Here is a 12,981-nt window from a genome sequence, read left to right on the forward strand (position 1 = left end):
ACCCTCTTGGCTGAGTTCAGGCCCACCTGTGTGATGTCACGGGACTGGGTGGCTTTAGGTATGGGTCTCACCTGCGCTCGGGGGATTGGTTTGGGCATGCTCCAATTAGTGTGTCTGATCTCTTTCCAACCCCTGTCTTGGGACCCTTTGCGGGCATTGTGGCGACAACTTCCTTTGTCCCTAACCTAGCGACCTAATAAGAGCCGAAGAAAAATCAGCGAGGGCTGGGGCCACTGTCTTTCTGTCCCATAGAATCACCCAACTGGTTGCCATGGAGTCAGCCCTGCACACGGCCAATCCGCAGGTGTCAGCCTAGAAAGGTGCTTCCACGCTTCAGCAAGTTCCCTCAGACCAACAACATAATCAACTTGTCACATGTTAGGACATGGAATATCTTTGGATGCTGAGCAAATAGATCCTGATTTGGCACCCAATACATGGTAGTTCTAATGCAACAAGACATGGTGGGTGCTTTTTTGCTTTTTCATTAAAGTTTCCATACTATTCCATTCCAGAAGTTTCCTTAGATTCTGCTCTTCTCTGGCTGTCATCATTCTTCCAAGGAGAACGTGGAGATGCAACACTGACCATGCTCCGCCTTGTTTAGAAAACAAATTAAACTTTTATTTTATTAAAATATAATCTCATTGTTTCCTGCGAAAGTTTACCTAGCAGATAAGGTTCTCCTTCGGCAATTTCCACACAATCTGTTCTCCGGCCTTGGTTGCCTTTCTTACCAGGTGCAAACCTTGTCATTTTTTCGGTTCTGGTTGTGCCATTTCCAAGCATCTCGTTTCTCTGGCCCCTTGTTTTCTTTCCAGCGTCTTGGCACCTTCTTAAACGTCACTGTTTGTAGGGAATGGGAGAGAGGGGCTAGAGAGGAAGCAAGTATTCTAACGGTGTCTCCTGAGATGCTAGGCCATCTGCTGTCTGACTGTTCCTGCAGAGCGTGGCACCCGTGGGCAAACACTTGGCTTCAGATAGGGATGGAGGGTCTTTGCGGAGAGGATGAGGGCCAGAGTGAAGAGTGAGGTGGAGGAAGAGGAAGAGCAAGGAGAGACACAGAGACTGGAACACCAGCCGCACAGAGAGTGGACACCGTGTCTGAAGTTGAAGAGAGGCCAGCGGAAAAGAATTCTTTTTAGAGATGGCACCAGGTCTCTGACTGGTGCTAGCTGTTCATGTACCTGGTCACTAACTGAAAGGTTGGAGGTTCTAGTCCACTCAGTGGCACCTCCAAAGGTAGGTCTGGAGGTGGACTTCTGAAAACCCCGTGGAGGGCAGTTTTTCTCATGTGTAACACCCATGAAGTCACCACGGATCAGGGTGGATGAGAGGGGAATGTGGGGAGGTAGTCAAGAGATAAAAACCCTTTAATGTTAACATATTGATTTAATATTCATAACCTCTCGGAGTGTGTCTTTGTTTGATTCACATAAAACTGCTGATATATAACTCCTCTGGAACTACCAAAAGGCAACTCGATATGGCTCATCGTAATAGTTCTTAAAAGAGGGGCTATCCAATCAGCATCTCTGAACACACATGAAAAACTATGGTTCTTAGCTGTATGTCTCTGATGACACAGGCTTTCTGCCTCCTGTTAGGATTCCCTATTAAAGGCCCTGGTGGCATAGTGGTTATGCATCGTGCTTTGTACTGCAAGGTCAGCAGTTCAAAACCACCAACCTTTCCAAGGGAGAAGCACAGCTTTTTCAACTCCCGTGAAGAGTTACAGTCTCAGAAACCCACAGGACAGTTGTACCCAGGCCTCTAGGGCTGCCATGCGTCAGCGTGGGCTCAATGACGGAGTGGTTATGGTTCCCTTGGCTACATTGTCCCCTCTGCCACTTGGCAGTGAGATCTTTGGGGGCTGGATGTTTCCCTGTGACACTCTCTGCTTTGCCTCTGACCGTGCACGGACACTCCGGTGCCTGTTAGTTACATACAGGACAAAGTAGAAACTTCCAACAGCAGCTTCCAGGAGGCGTGGCCGTTTCAAACAGCCTCGTTCTGTTTGTCCAACTCCACGAAGTACCGCAGAGCAACATGATAAGACTCATTTGAGGATGTTTTTTTTTAAAAAAAACATTTTGTTTTATAACATTGCATACACCAATTGTTTCAAGCGTATTTGTACAGATGAGGATGTTATGACAAATTTGTGGAAACTGAAGAACTAGAATCATCCGAGGGAAGTCAAAGAGAACAGGGCGAGCCCCTCCCCAGTTTTGTTGCCTCTGGTGGCACCAAAATGACCAGTTCAGATTCAACTGGCTCTGCGGAGGCAGCACAGCGGAGCTGAGAGGACGTCAGAGAAAGAGGTACCTCTTTCTTGTAAGTGAATTTCCCAGAAGGTTCAGACTCAGCGTCCCAGGATAACTACTCTCGTCATGCATGTCTCTGGGGTTGAAGAGTTACCTCAGAATGTCCTAAGGGCCAGAGGGAAATGATCCAAGTGCTAATGGAAAGCCTCTCCACTTATGGAAATGATAACTTACTCTCCAGTAATCAGATTGGTTCTAGGAGATGTTGTTAGATTCCTCAGGTGGAAAATACGTGATCCTTGGCCTGGCATTAGAGAGAATTCACACCGAAACCTGGTTTGTGATCCAAGTAAGTTTTATCAAGGATAGAAGTTTCAGGTTTTACAGTTAGGTACACGGGCACCCTCAGGGCACTGCCCACCCCACGTGGTGTCCCTGAGGCCAGAGAGAGAGAGAAACCACAGCACGGCTGGGCAGAAGGCAAAGCAGCCGGTCTCCGAGTTCTGGCTATTTAGGGCCCTCCACTGGGAGGCGTGGTTGATGGTACTGGCTGACCCCATTGGCTGATTAAGCCCACCTGGCCTAGATTGGGGCCCATCCAGGTATACCGGCTTCCTGGCTCAAGGGCCTGAATTTGCGCATGCCCTTTCGCCTTTATGGCTGCCCGGGCTCCCTGATTCTCTGCAGCAACCTCCTGTAAGGAGCACCTTGGCATGGAGCAACCCCTGGTTTCAACAATGTCACTTCTTGAGTATTGTTTTAGGGTGAAAAAGAGACCCCGATCTCAAATATAATTTAAGAAGAATATTTTAAAAGTCTTAAAAGGGACAAGGACAACACAAAGATGCAGACACACCATCTAGATGAGGGAGGCCTCAATACAAGGCTATGCCAGAGTCCGTGGATTCAGTCAGGAAGCCAGTTACGTAAGGCATGGGACAAAGGAAGCTGTCACCAAGGCATGGTTGGTGACAGAACAATGCATCACAGTGACAGGTGCAACTTAGAAGCAGGAACAGGGCCGTGATCGGGACACGTGCATTGTGTTAGCTAGCAGAGCTTAGAAGATTGGTCCAGGGCCTTCCGACCAAGGCAGGCAGGGCATGCGTGTTAAGGCTTGACTCAGGAGTCTGCAGCCTTTGAGACTGTCCATCAAGGACACACCTAGGCAAATCCCTAGGAGAGACTTCCCCCACCCAGGCTGGCTGGAGAAGAATAGAGGCAATCCACTGCCCAAGGCACTCCTCCCGAGAGCAAGATAATCTACATCCTTGGAAGATGATTGGAAGGAATTCAATGGAGGGTTCATCGAACTGGGGACGCTGCAGATAAGTTTTCACTGCTACCCAGCCTTTGGCAAACAGGGCGCTCAGAATTTAAGCCTTAATTCTACTGTGTTTCGGGCTTTATCTCCTTGGCCTGTCGCATTGTCCTTAATCTTCCATACGACCTTATCATTCCATTTCATATCTGTTAGTTACCTGAAGCTCAGGAAAGTTAGGTGAATGGCCCAAGTGACCAGGTTGGGATTTAACTCTTTCTAGTTTCCTGAGTCATGATTTTAATGATAGAGACTTGCGAGAGGCGGTAAATAGTGGGAGTTCCCAGGGCCTAGAAACTGTGAATGGAAAGATCGGAGGCTTGACTTCACCCAGAGATGCTCGTTCATCTCCCCCTCTTGCCCTCCCACCCGCTACTTCCAAAGCATCAGCAAATTAAAAGCCCCATGACACACACAGGATCACCAAGCAGCTTTATTCTCACCCAAAGGTTTAGAAACCTTTAGGACCCCAAGGAAGCAAGGCCCTGGGCAGCCTTGCCCTTTGGTGCGATCAGGCCTTTGCACGGCGCTCAGCCTAAAAGGCTCGTTCGAGTCTGAAAACAAGAACACAAACCTTCCTGATAAAAAGGAGCTGACCGTCTCCCCCACCCTGCTGACTGCTGTGGGTTCTCATCTTTGCAACTCATGCTGAAAAAGAAGATTCACCCAGGCAGTGTGAACGATTCATCAGACCCTCAAATGAATTTTCTTACAGCCACCACCCTTCACAACCCAGGTGAAGTGAAGTATCTGCCACCGAACTCGAAGGAAAAGACTAGAAGTAGAAGTGTTTGTTTCAGCAGCAGGTTCGTGCCAGGAAATCAGTGCTACTGCCGAGGACGATGGATCCTAGCAGTCACTGACACTCAAGGTCACAAATTTGCTGCTTGGAACGTTTAATGTAGACACCTTGACTATAGGGAACTAAATGTCTGGAATGTCCCTTTAAATGAATGCTCTGTCCAATACTTGGAAAGAAGGAGATTTTTTTTAAATCTAAAAATTAACTGTTGAGGGTCTTTAGCTTCTTATTAAAAATAGTTTCCTAGGGAGTCCTTGTTCTTTAGTTATTATTGACCGATGGGGGCAAAAATCCCAATTGTAGGTATATGTATTAAAGAACACCTGAGAAATATTCATAACCATAGCTAAGAGACAATTCATTACATCTCTGAGCAGCTCAAAACTACCAGCTGCCCCAGGGGAGAAAGATGAGGCTGCCTGCTCCTGTAAAGAGTTAGTCTCAGAAACCCCACCGGGGCAGCTCTACCTGTCCGATAGGGTGCCCACGAGCCAGTGAGTTTGGGCAGAACGTTTTGAGACAGCTGCCAGTTTTGAGATGATTTTCAATGAGGTGAACTTTAACATTGTGCTTTCATTGTGCAACACAGGCTTGATCCTCGTCCTGCCCTGCATTGACGTGTTTGTCAAGGTGGATCTCCGAACTATTACTTGCAACATTCCCCCACAAGAGGTAACGGTGCTTGAAGATCTACTGGGAGTCAGACCTGCATCCTTCCCCTTGCCTGGACAATTCAAACCCTACATTAGGTTTTTCAAGGGGCAGGGAGTGAATGACCTGGGCTGAGCTTTGTTGTGGAGAGTGGCAGCCAAGGCCAGAAGTTGAGTTACTGGAAAACTTGGAATGGCTGAGTGGGGGAAGACACCGTGGACGAGACCAGGGGCCGTGAGGACAGGGGCAGTACTTGACTCACCTCTGGTTTGGGCTTTTGATTTTTTTTTTTTTTTTTAACCTTTGGATGCAGCACAATGGGTTGAACCTGGAGAAGGGGCAGAGCCTGCACCAGTGGTCCACCTGCATTGAGATTTCTAATAACATCCCCCTCCGCCCCCACCAGTGTTGGAGGCATTGTCGTTAAATGGTCAAAAATAATCATTGGAAACAGAGAAGTAAGGTTTAACTGGTAATCAACCGAGCCTCTCACGTCAAAATGCCTCCAGAAGAGGAAAGGAGGCGTGATGAGGATGTGGGTAGACAGAGAGCCACCGTTTCCACGTGCTTGCGGTGTCCCACCCTCGTCCAGGAGCTGCTGCAGTTGGAGGCCAGTGAGCCTGTTCTGACTTCCAGAGGGGCCCGCGGCCCACTCCAGTACGTCACGACTGTCCTTAGGCTGGAGGTCTCCATGCTCCCCAGGGAACTCGCTCAGAGTCTGAACATATAACTCAGCGCCAATCACAGTAGCCTCAGACTGCAGGCGTTTTCTGGCTTTACTATAAACCCTGACAGGCTCACCTGCCTTCCAAGGTGCTCCTGGAAACCTCTCGTGGGCTCCAAGGCTCCTTGGTAAATCTAGCAGCATGACTGAGGCCACCCTGTCTGAGAAGCCAGGTCTCTGTTCTGCTCCCTGAGACAGAACACGGTCTCTGGCGCCATCTGTGTTGTCTAAGCAGCACTGCTATTCGTCAAAGGACGAGTTCCGCAAAGCAAAGCTTGTTCTTTGCAGGGAACCTCAAGCTCTACTTCTGTGTATCGCGCTGAGTTTGGGTGCTGTGTTTTATCGTGGAATTACCTGTTCTCCTTACCCAAGCCCCCGGGTCCCTGGGGGGTGGGGCGAGATTGTCAGCTTCCTATACAACTGTTACAAAACAGGTGAAGGTAGAAGGGTGGAAGCGTTTGTGCTATTCATGAGAATGACATGATACTCAACCCAAGACAGGCTTTTCATGATGGGTAGCAAGAGTTAGCACGACAGGTCCACCGTCTCTTCCTGTCTCCAGAGGAGGAAGCTCCTGGACTGGCTAGCCCGGTGGTTCTCAACCTTCCCCATGCCGCGACCCTTTCATACAGTTCCTCATGCGGTGGTGACCCCCCAACCATAAAATTATTTTCATTGCTACTTCATCACTGTCACTTTGCTACTGTGATAAATCGGGTGACCCCTGTGAAAGGGGCGTTTAATCCCCAAAGGGGTTGTGACCCACAGGTTGAGAACCGCTGGGCTAGCATGAGGTGGTTGCTGTTAGCTGCCCTTGACTTAAGGCTAGCCTCAGCACAGACTGCTGCCCAGTCCTGCGCCAACCCCATCACATATTGGGCCATGTGATCCAGAGATCTCTGGGGGTGTACTAGGTTAACTGCTAACCAGTTGCTCCACAGGAGAAAGAGGAGGCTGTCAGCTCCTGTAAAGAAACACAATAGAGCAGGTCTACTCTGTCCTATAGGGTCACTGCGAGGCACAACTGACTGAACGGCAGTGAGTTTTTGAGTGAGATCTGTAGGTTTTGCGCTGGGAGATGTTCAGAAGTTGATAGCCAGACCTTTCTTTCTAGTCCATCGTAATCCACTGATGCCTCTTCAGCATCATAGCAACCCCCACACCTCCACTGGCAGACAGGTGGTGGCTGCCCATGAGGTGCACGGACTGGGGCTTGAACCTGGGTGTCTCTGATAGAGGGTAAGAATTCTGCCGCCGAGCCCCTGCTGTGCCCCAAATCAAGTTGTCACTTGCTATGAACGTAATCCATGTGCCCTCACGCTGTTCTTGTCCCACAGATCCTCACCAGAGACTCCGTGACTACTCAAGTGGATGGAGTTGTCTACTACAGGATCCACAGCGCCGTCTCGGCAGTGGCCAATGTCAACGATGTCCATCAAGCCACCTTTCTACTGGCTCAGACCACGCTGAGAAACGTCTTAGGGACACAGACTTTGTCCCAGATCTTAGCCGGCCGTGAAGAGATTGCCCATAGTATCCAGGTAAAAATAGCAAGAGCGAATGACCCGCATCTATCATTCATTTCATCTGAGTCCCAGTCCGTGAGTGGTGCAAAGAGTCTAACCCAAGGGTTGGAGGTTCAAGTCCATCCAGCAGTCCCTCAGAAGAAAGTCCTGGAGATCTGTCCTTGTTGTCGGTAGGTGTCTGTGAGTAGGTTCCAACTCATAGCAGAGCCTAAGCACAACAGAAGGAGTCACCTTCAAAGTTGTTCTTATGTTTGAGCCTGTTGTTGAGACAATTGACCAGCCATGCAAAGCATGGCTTCAGAAGCCCATAGAAAACCCTATGAAACAGAACGCAGCTCGGCTTGAGCTGCTCACTGGCAACTGGTTTTTCCTGGTTTCTCAAATACCAGCAGTTCCAAGTGGGCCTCAATTCCGCCCGCAGGCCACTAGTTTGAGACAGGAGAGGCTTCTGTCTCAGGAGGGTTTTCATCTCTTTATAAGCTCAAGCTGTCCATTTAAATATCCGAGTGGCGAAAGGGAGCTAGGGCAAGTTTTCCCCTTGTCCATTTCCCTTTAGAATTTAAACTGATGAACTAGCAGCGTACACTTTAAGCCTATTTTGGAAAGGTCAAGAGACCAGCCGTAGGTTTGTTTTCGATGACCTCAGAAGAAGTTTAGCCACTTCTCAAACAGTCCGTGCAGGCGACCTTCCAGCGAAATGTGAGATTTAGAAGAGGATTTCATTGAGACCAGCACAGACCCGACGCCCCTGGAAATTCTTACATCCCACCACTAACAGCAATCACCTAACGTTCTGAACGAACTCGCTGCCATCGGGCCATGCCGACTCAAAGTGACCCCCTGTGGGTTTCCGAGACTGTTTACAGGAGCAGAACACCCAGTCTTTCTCCTGGGGAGCTGCTCGTGGTTTTGAACCCCCAACCATATAGCCCAATGAGTAACTGCTGCACCAACAGGGCTACTAGCAGCAATAACAATAGTAATTACAATATTGATGAGTATATAACAAGATCATCCCGTATGGCCCTTTCTAGACAACCACATTTCTGCATTTCCTTTAATCAATTACATTTTGACTCCAAGCTTCCTGTCTGTGCGTTAGGTGGGAAATTCAGCTCCATTTCTTCTTGGAACCCCTTCCAGCCCTTAAAGTGGTACAGAGCCCCGTGGGTTTTAGGTGATACCGGGAGTTCTGCACAGTGAATCCCTGTGTTGCTTCTAAGAGTCCTGCATCTGCGAATCCCAGCCACCAGCATTCCCATCTCTGGGGGTCCTGCAGGACTCTCAGAAAGGTTCTTCCACTTAGTACCACAGAACCCCCTGCCCACCGCCCTTCTGGGGAACCACCCCTCCAGTCTTGTGCGTACAAGGTGGAAGATGCAGGCTACCTGCTGCAAGTGAGCCAATTCACGAGACGGGGGCAAAAGGAGAACTGGAATGTTTCTTGAGTGCTATGGTGAAGTGATGGGGTTGTTAACCACAAGGTCAGTAGTTCAAAACCACCAACCACTCCATGGGAGAAAGACAAGGCTTTCTACTCCCATAAAGAATTCCTGTCTAGGAAACATACAGGGACAGTTTTACTCATGAGTCTGAATTGACTCGAGGATCATGAGTTCTTTGACTTCAGGGCAACAATCGAACCTTTTCTGAATAAGCCAAACTCAAGGCCTTGGAGGCTAGTGTGACTCACACTCGTCCTGCCTCTACCTATTCATCAATTTCAGAACGCCTTCCACACTGTAGCTACCTGCTAAAGCAGCACCCCACTCTTCTGGTACCAAATCCTGCCTTAGTAGTCTAGTGCTGCTCTCACAGGCCACCACAAGCAGGTGGCTTTAACAAGCAGACACCTATTTCCTAGGAGGCTAGAACTCTGAATTCAGGGAGCTGGCTCCAAGGGAAGGCTTTATCTGTCTATTCGTTTGGAGCAAGGCTCTTTGAGCACCTACTCCGGGCAATGTTCACGGGTCTTGCCATCTCGCCTCCCCCTCTCCACTTCTTTTGTTTCATCTCTTTCATAGTACACCAGAGGTCACTTTCAGACAGACCAGACCCTAATTCTGTCGTGAACATAAGAAAGACAACCCATTTCCAAGTGGGGCTATAACCACAGGAATAGAAGTTAGGATTTACAACATTCCATTTTGGGGGCTACAGTTCAATGCTCAACACCTAGCATGACCTCTTCAATGGGTCTAAGATTTTGCAGAGGAAAAAAGCATTCCTGATTTGGGCCTCCTTCTGCTTAAAAATATATATACCTCGGTATGACTTCGCAACAGCAACCAACCTATTGGAAACTAGCCCCAGAGAAAGACTTAGAACCTCTCAAAATTACCCAACAATAACATCCATTGAGTCACTGCCAAGCACCAAAAGATAGCTAACTTATATTACTTCCAAACCTCCCAACAATCTCGAAAGGAAACCTTTCATGGATAAGAAAAGTGAGCCTCAGAGAGGTTAAGTAATTGGCCCAAAGGTGCACAGCTGCAGCGGCAGGGCCAGGACAAAGTCCAGGTCTGTCTAGGAGCCCAAGCAGTCATTGCTGTCTGTCTGAAATCAATGAAAGCTAGGTTGGAGTGTCTGCTCAACTCTCAGTGGAGATCTTCCATTTAATTAGGAATGGTTGGGTCCTCTATTTCCTTAGGAATTGGGGGCATAGGTAGTGGTGGGAGGCTGCCCTCTGCAAGATCTTTCAGGTTTTATTTCTGAAACCTTCCTGCATTTGACTCTAAAATGTGACCCACAGAGTAGCTCCCCTCTGAAACATGTCTCATCTAAATACTTAGTAGACAGATCCACCCTCCAGGGATCCCAACTCATTGCAACCCTCTACAAGGCTTCCAAGACAGCCTCCTGTGTCTTCAGCAGCAGCAGCAGGTGGGTTTGAACCACCGACCTTGCAGGTAGCAGCCAGGCACCTAATCCACAGCACCACGGGCCTCCATTACTTGTGTGAAGTCATTACTAGAGGAGGGGAAAAGGGGAAACTTACCTTGCCAATAGAAAACACATCAGAAACTCACATCGTGCCGCTGGTCTTCTGGTCACTGTTGTTTCTTTTGACTTGGAAACAGACCTTACTCGATGATGCCACGGAGCTCTGGGGAATCCGGGTGGCCCGCGTGGAGATCAAAGACGTCCGCATCCCACAGCAGTTACAGAGATCTATGGCGGCCGAAGCCGAAGCTACCAGGGAAGCCCGGGCCAGGGTAAGTGCTGCTCACACTTCAACAGCAGTCAACGCCAGGGAGCAGACAAGGAGGTGCTGAAGCAGAAAAGCGAGGCTCACCATTCTTTTTATTACCAGGAAAACATTCTGTTCAGTCCACTTGATTTGGGTTCCTGGTGACCTCCGTGTGGTTTGGAGAATGCCTGCAATCCACAGATTTTCAGGGGCTGTGAGGGCTCAGCAGGAGACTGAAGAAAAGAACAGGCACTTTTTCTGAGGTCTCCCGGGTAGATTCGAACCTTTCACTGAATAGCCCAAGTCATGACCACCCAGGGCGCCCTGGTGGCATCGTGGGTATGCGTTGGGAGGCTCACTGCAACGTCAGCCATTTAATACCGCCAGCCGCTCTGAAGGAGAAAGGTGAGACTTTCTACTGTCTCAGAAACCCACTGTTCTGCCCTGCTCAGGGCAGGAATATGAGAGAAACAAATCCAGTGACATTTCCATATGTATAAGAAAGAGCTTTAGATCAAGAAGTCTAAATCATGTGCTTGGCTGTTAATTAAAAGGTTGGAGGTTCTCATCCACCCAAGGCCCCTCGTGAGATTGGGAGGAGAACCTCTATTGGACCCGTTTGCAGTATTTATGTGGCTTTTTTCTGCCCGCTTGCCTTGGCTGCTAAGCTTCAGCAGCCCAAACCCAAACTTGGCCATGGCCTCAGTGAATGCCACCCCACCCACCCACCTTAGGGTTGTGGCCAAGTTCCAAGCCATTCTTTGGGAAATCTACAGACTAGAAGAAGAGTGGGAATAATTAAAAGATTTCCCGTGGGTGTTAGCAAGACTGGAACTTGCTACTTATTTGTAATCAGGAGCGGAGAGAATAGGAACGATCCTTACTTGGTGTGCGTACACTCAGTTGGCAACGGAATGAAATGGAACCATCTCCCGTGATAAGTATAAACAACCATGTCAATTGTTCAGGACTTGGATTTCAGATGCCCTGAAGAGGAATAGGGCAGCCAAGTGTCCAAGAACATGGTTAGGGTAGGTGGCCAGATAGGCGTAGTGTTCAAGATGGTGTTTTTAATTTCTGAATCCAGGGACTCATGGTTTGTAAAAGCTCTCTGCCACTTCCTGCAACCTCCTGCCATCTCTCTAACCCCATAAGGAGGTGAACTGCTTTTCTTTGCCAAAGAAGAAAGTAGATAAACCTCAGGAAGCAAAATGCAGGTGGAGAGAAAGGGACCACTACGTTCTTGCTGTTAGGTGCCCTCAAGTCAGTTCTGATTCAGAGCGACCCTATGTACAAGGGAATGAAAGCCTGCCTGGTCCTGCACCAGCCTCCCACGTGTGGTTACAGTTGAGCCCAATGTTGCAGCCCTGTGTCTATCCATCATGCTGAGGGACTTCCTCCACCAAGTACGAGGTCCTTCTCCAGGGACCGGTCTCTCCTGATAACATGGCCAATGCATGGGAGACAAAGTCCTGCCTTTCTTGCTTCTGAGGAGGGTGCTGGCTGTAGTTTTTCCAAGATGGATTTGTTTGTTCTGTCAGCAATCCGTGGTATTTTCCATATTCTTCACCAGCACCATAGAGAGTGTAGTGGCTATGCCTTGGGCTGCTAACCTCAAAGTTGGCAGTTTGAAACCTTCAGCCGCTCCGTGGGAAAAAGACAAGGCTCTCCACTCCTGTACAAAGGTACAGTCTCAGAAACGCACAGGGGCAGTGCTGCCCGTCCTGTAGGGGCGCTGTGAGTCCGCATCCACTTGATGGCAGTGAGTTGAGTTGCTGAGTGGACCCTACAGGCGCCAGGCTTAGAGTTGGAGGAATCCACTCACCGACAGGAGTGACCTTTTGTGTCTGAATTGGCTTATTTCTTGTCGTTCTAGGTCGTGGCAGCTGAAGGAGAAATGAACGCTTCCAAATCTCTCAAGTCAGCCTCCATGGTGCTGGCTGAATCCCCCATTGCTTTGCAATTGCGGTACCTGCAAACGCTGACCACAGTGGCCACGGAGAAGAATTCCACTATTGTCTTTCCTCTGCCCATGAACATCCTGGAGGGGATTGGGGGGATTTGCTACGACAACCATAAGAAGGTTCCCCAGAAAGCCTGAGGTTGCCCCGCAAGTAGCCAGCCCATTGTCTAGAGAGTCTGATCTATTTCTACTGAGCACCCAGCCATTAGAAGTGTCAAGAACACAGGCAGTTCAAGCAGTGTAACTCCATAGCTGGCATTGGGTCAGCGGTGAAATGGTAGAGTACCGCTGCAAAAATGACTTTTCTTTGTAAGAGCCTAAACGCCTTTGCACTATGCTAGCCATCCCTCACTGAAGTTGTCGCTGACTTGCAGCAAGGCAGTGTTCAGCAGGGGAAGAAGAAGCATTCTTGGGGGAGGGGGTGGGGGCACAAATGTTGAAGATTTCAGCCTTCCATTTGAAGACGCACTTCAAATCATCTGTAGAGCAGCCTCGGTCTCCTATTTCAGTAGATATTTACTTGATAATCCTAAA

General features: G+C 49.0%; 1 protein-coding gene across 1 annotated transcript in view; it reads left to right on the forward strand.

The window, feature by feature from the left end:
• STOML3 (stomatin like 3) overlaps positions 1-12,809 on the forward strand; it is a 31,356-nt gene extending 18,547 nt beyond the window's left edge. Inside the window, exons 4-7 of the mRNA XM_004711232.4 lie at positions 4,980-5,062; positions 7,103-7,306; positions 10,375-10,509; positions 12,361-12,809. Of these exons, the coding sequence (XP_004711289.2) occupies positions 4,980-5,062; positions 7,103-7,306; positions 10,375-10,509; positions 12,361-12,585 (647 nt within the window). The 3' untranslated portion in view covers positions 12,586-12,809. The remainder of the gene's footprint in view (positions 1-4,979; positions 5,063-7,102; positions 7,307-10,374; positions 10,510-12,360) is intronic.
• Positions 12,810-12,981: the final 172 nt, after the last annotated feature.

This window comes from Echinops telfairi, unplaced genomic scaffold (genome assembly GCF_000313985.2).
Source record: "Echinops telfairi isolate 266 unplaced genomic scaffold, ASM31398v2 ScPeMD7_11;HRSCAF=52, whole genome shotgun sequence".
Taxonomy (NCBI): domain Eukaryota; kingdom Metazoa; phylum Chordata; class Mammalia; order Afrosoricida; family Tenrecidae; genus Echinops; species Echinops telfairi.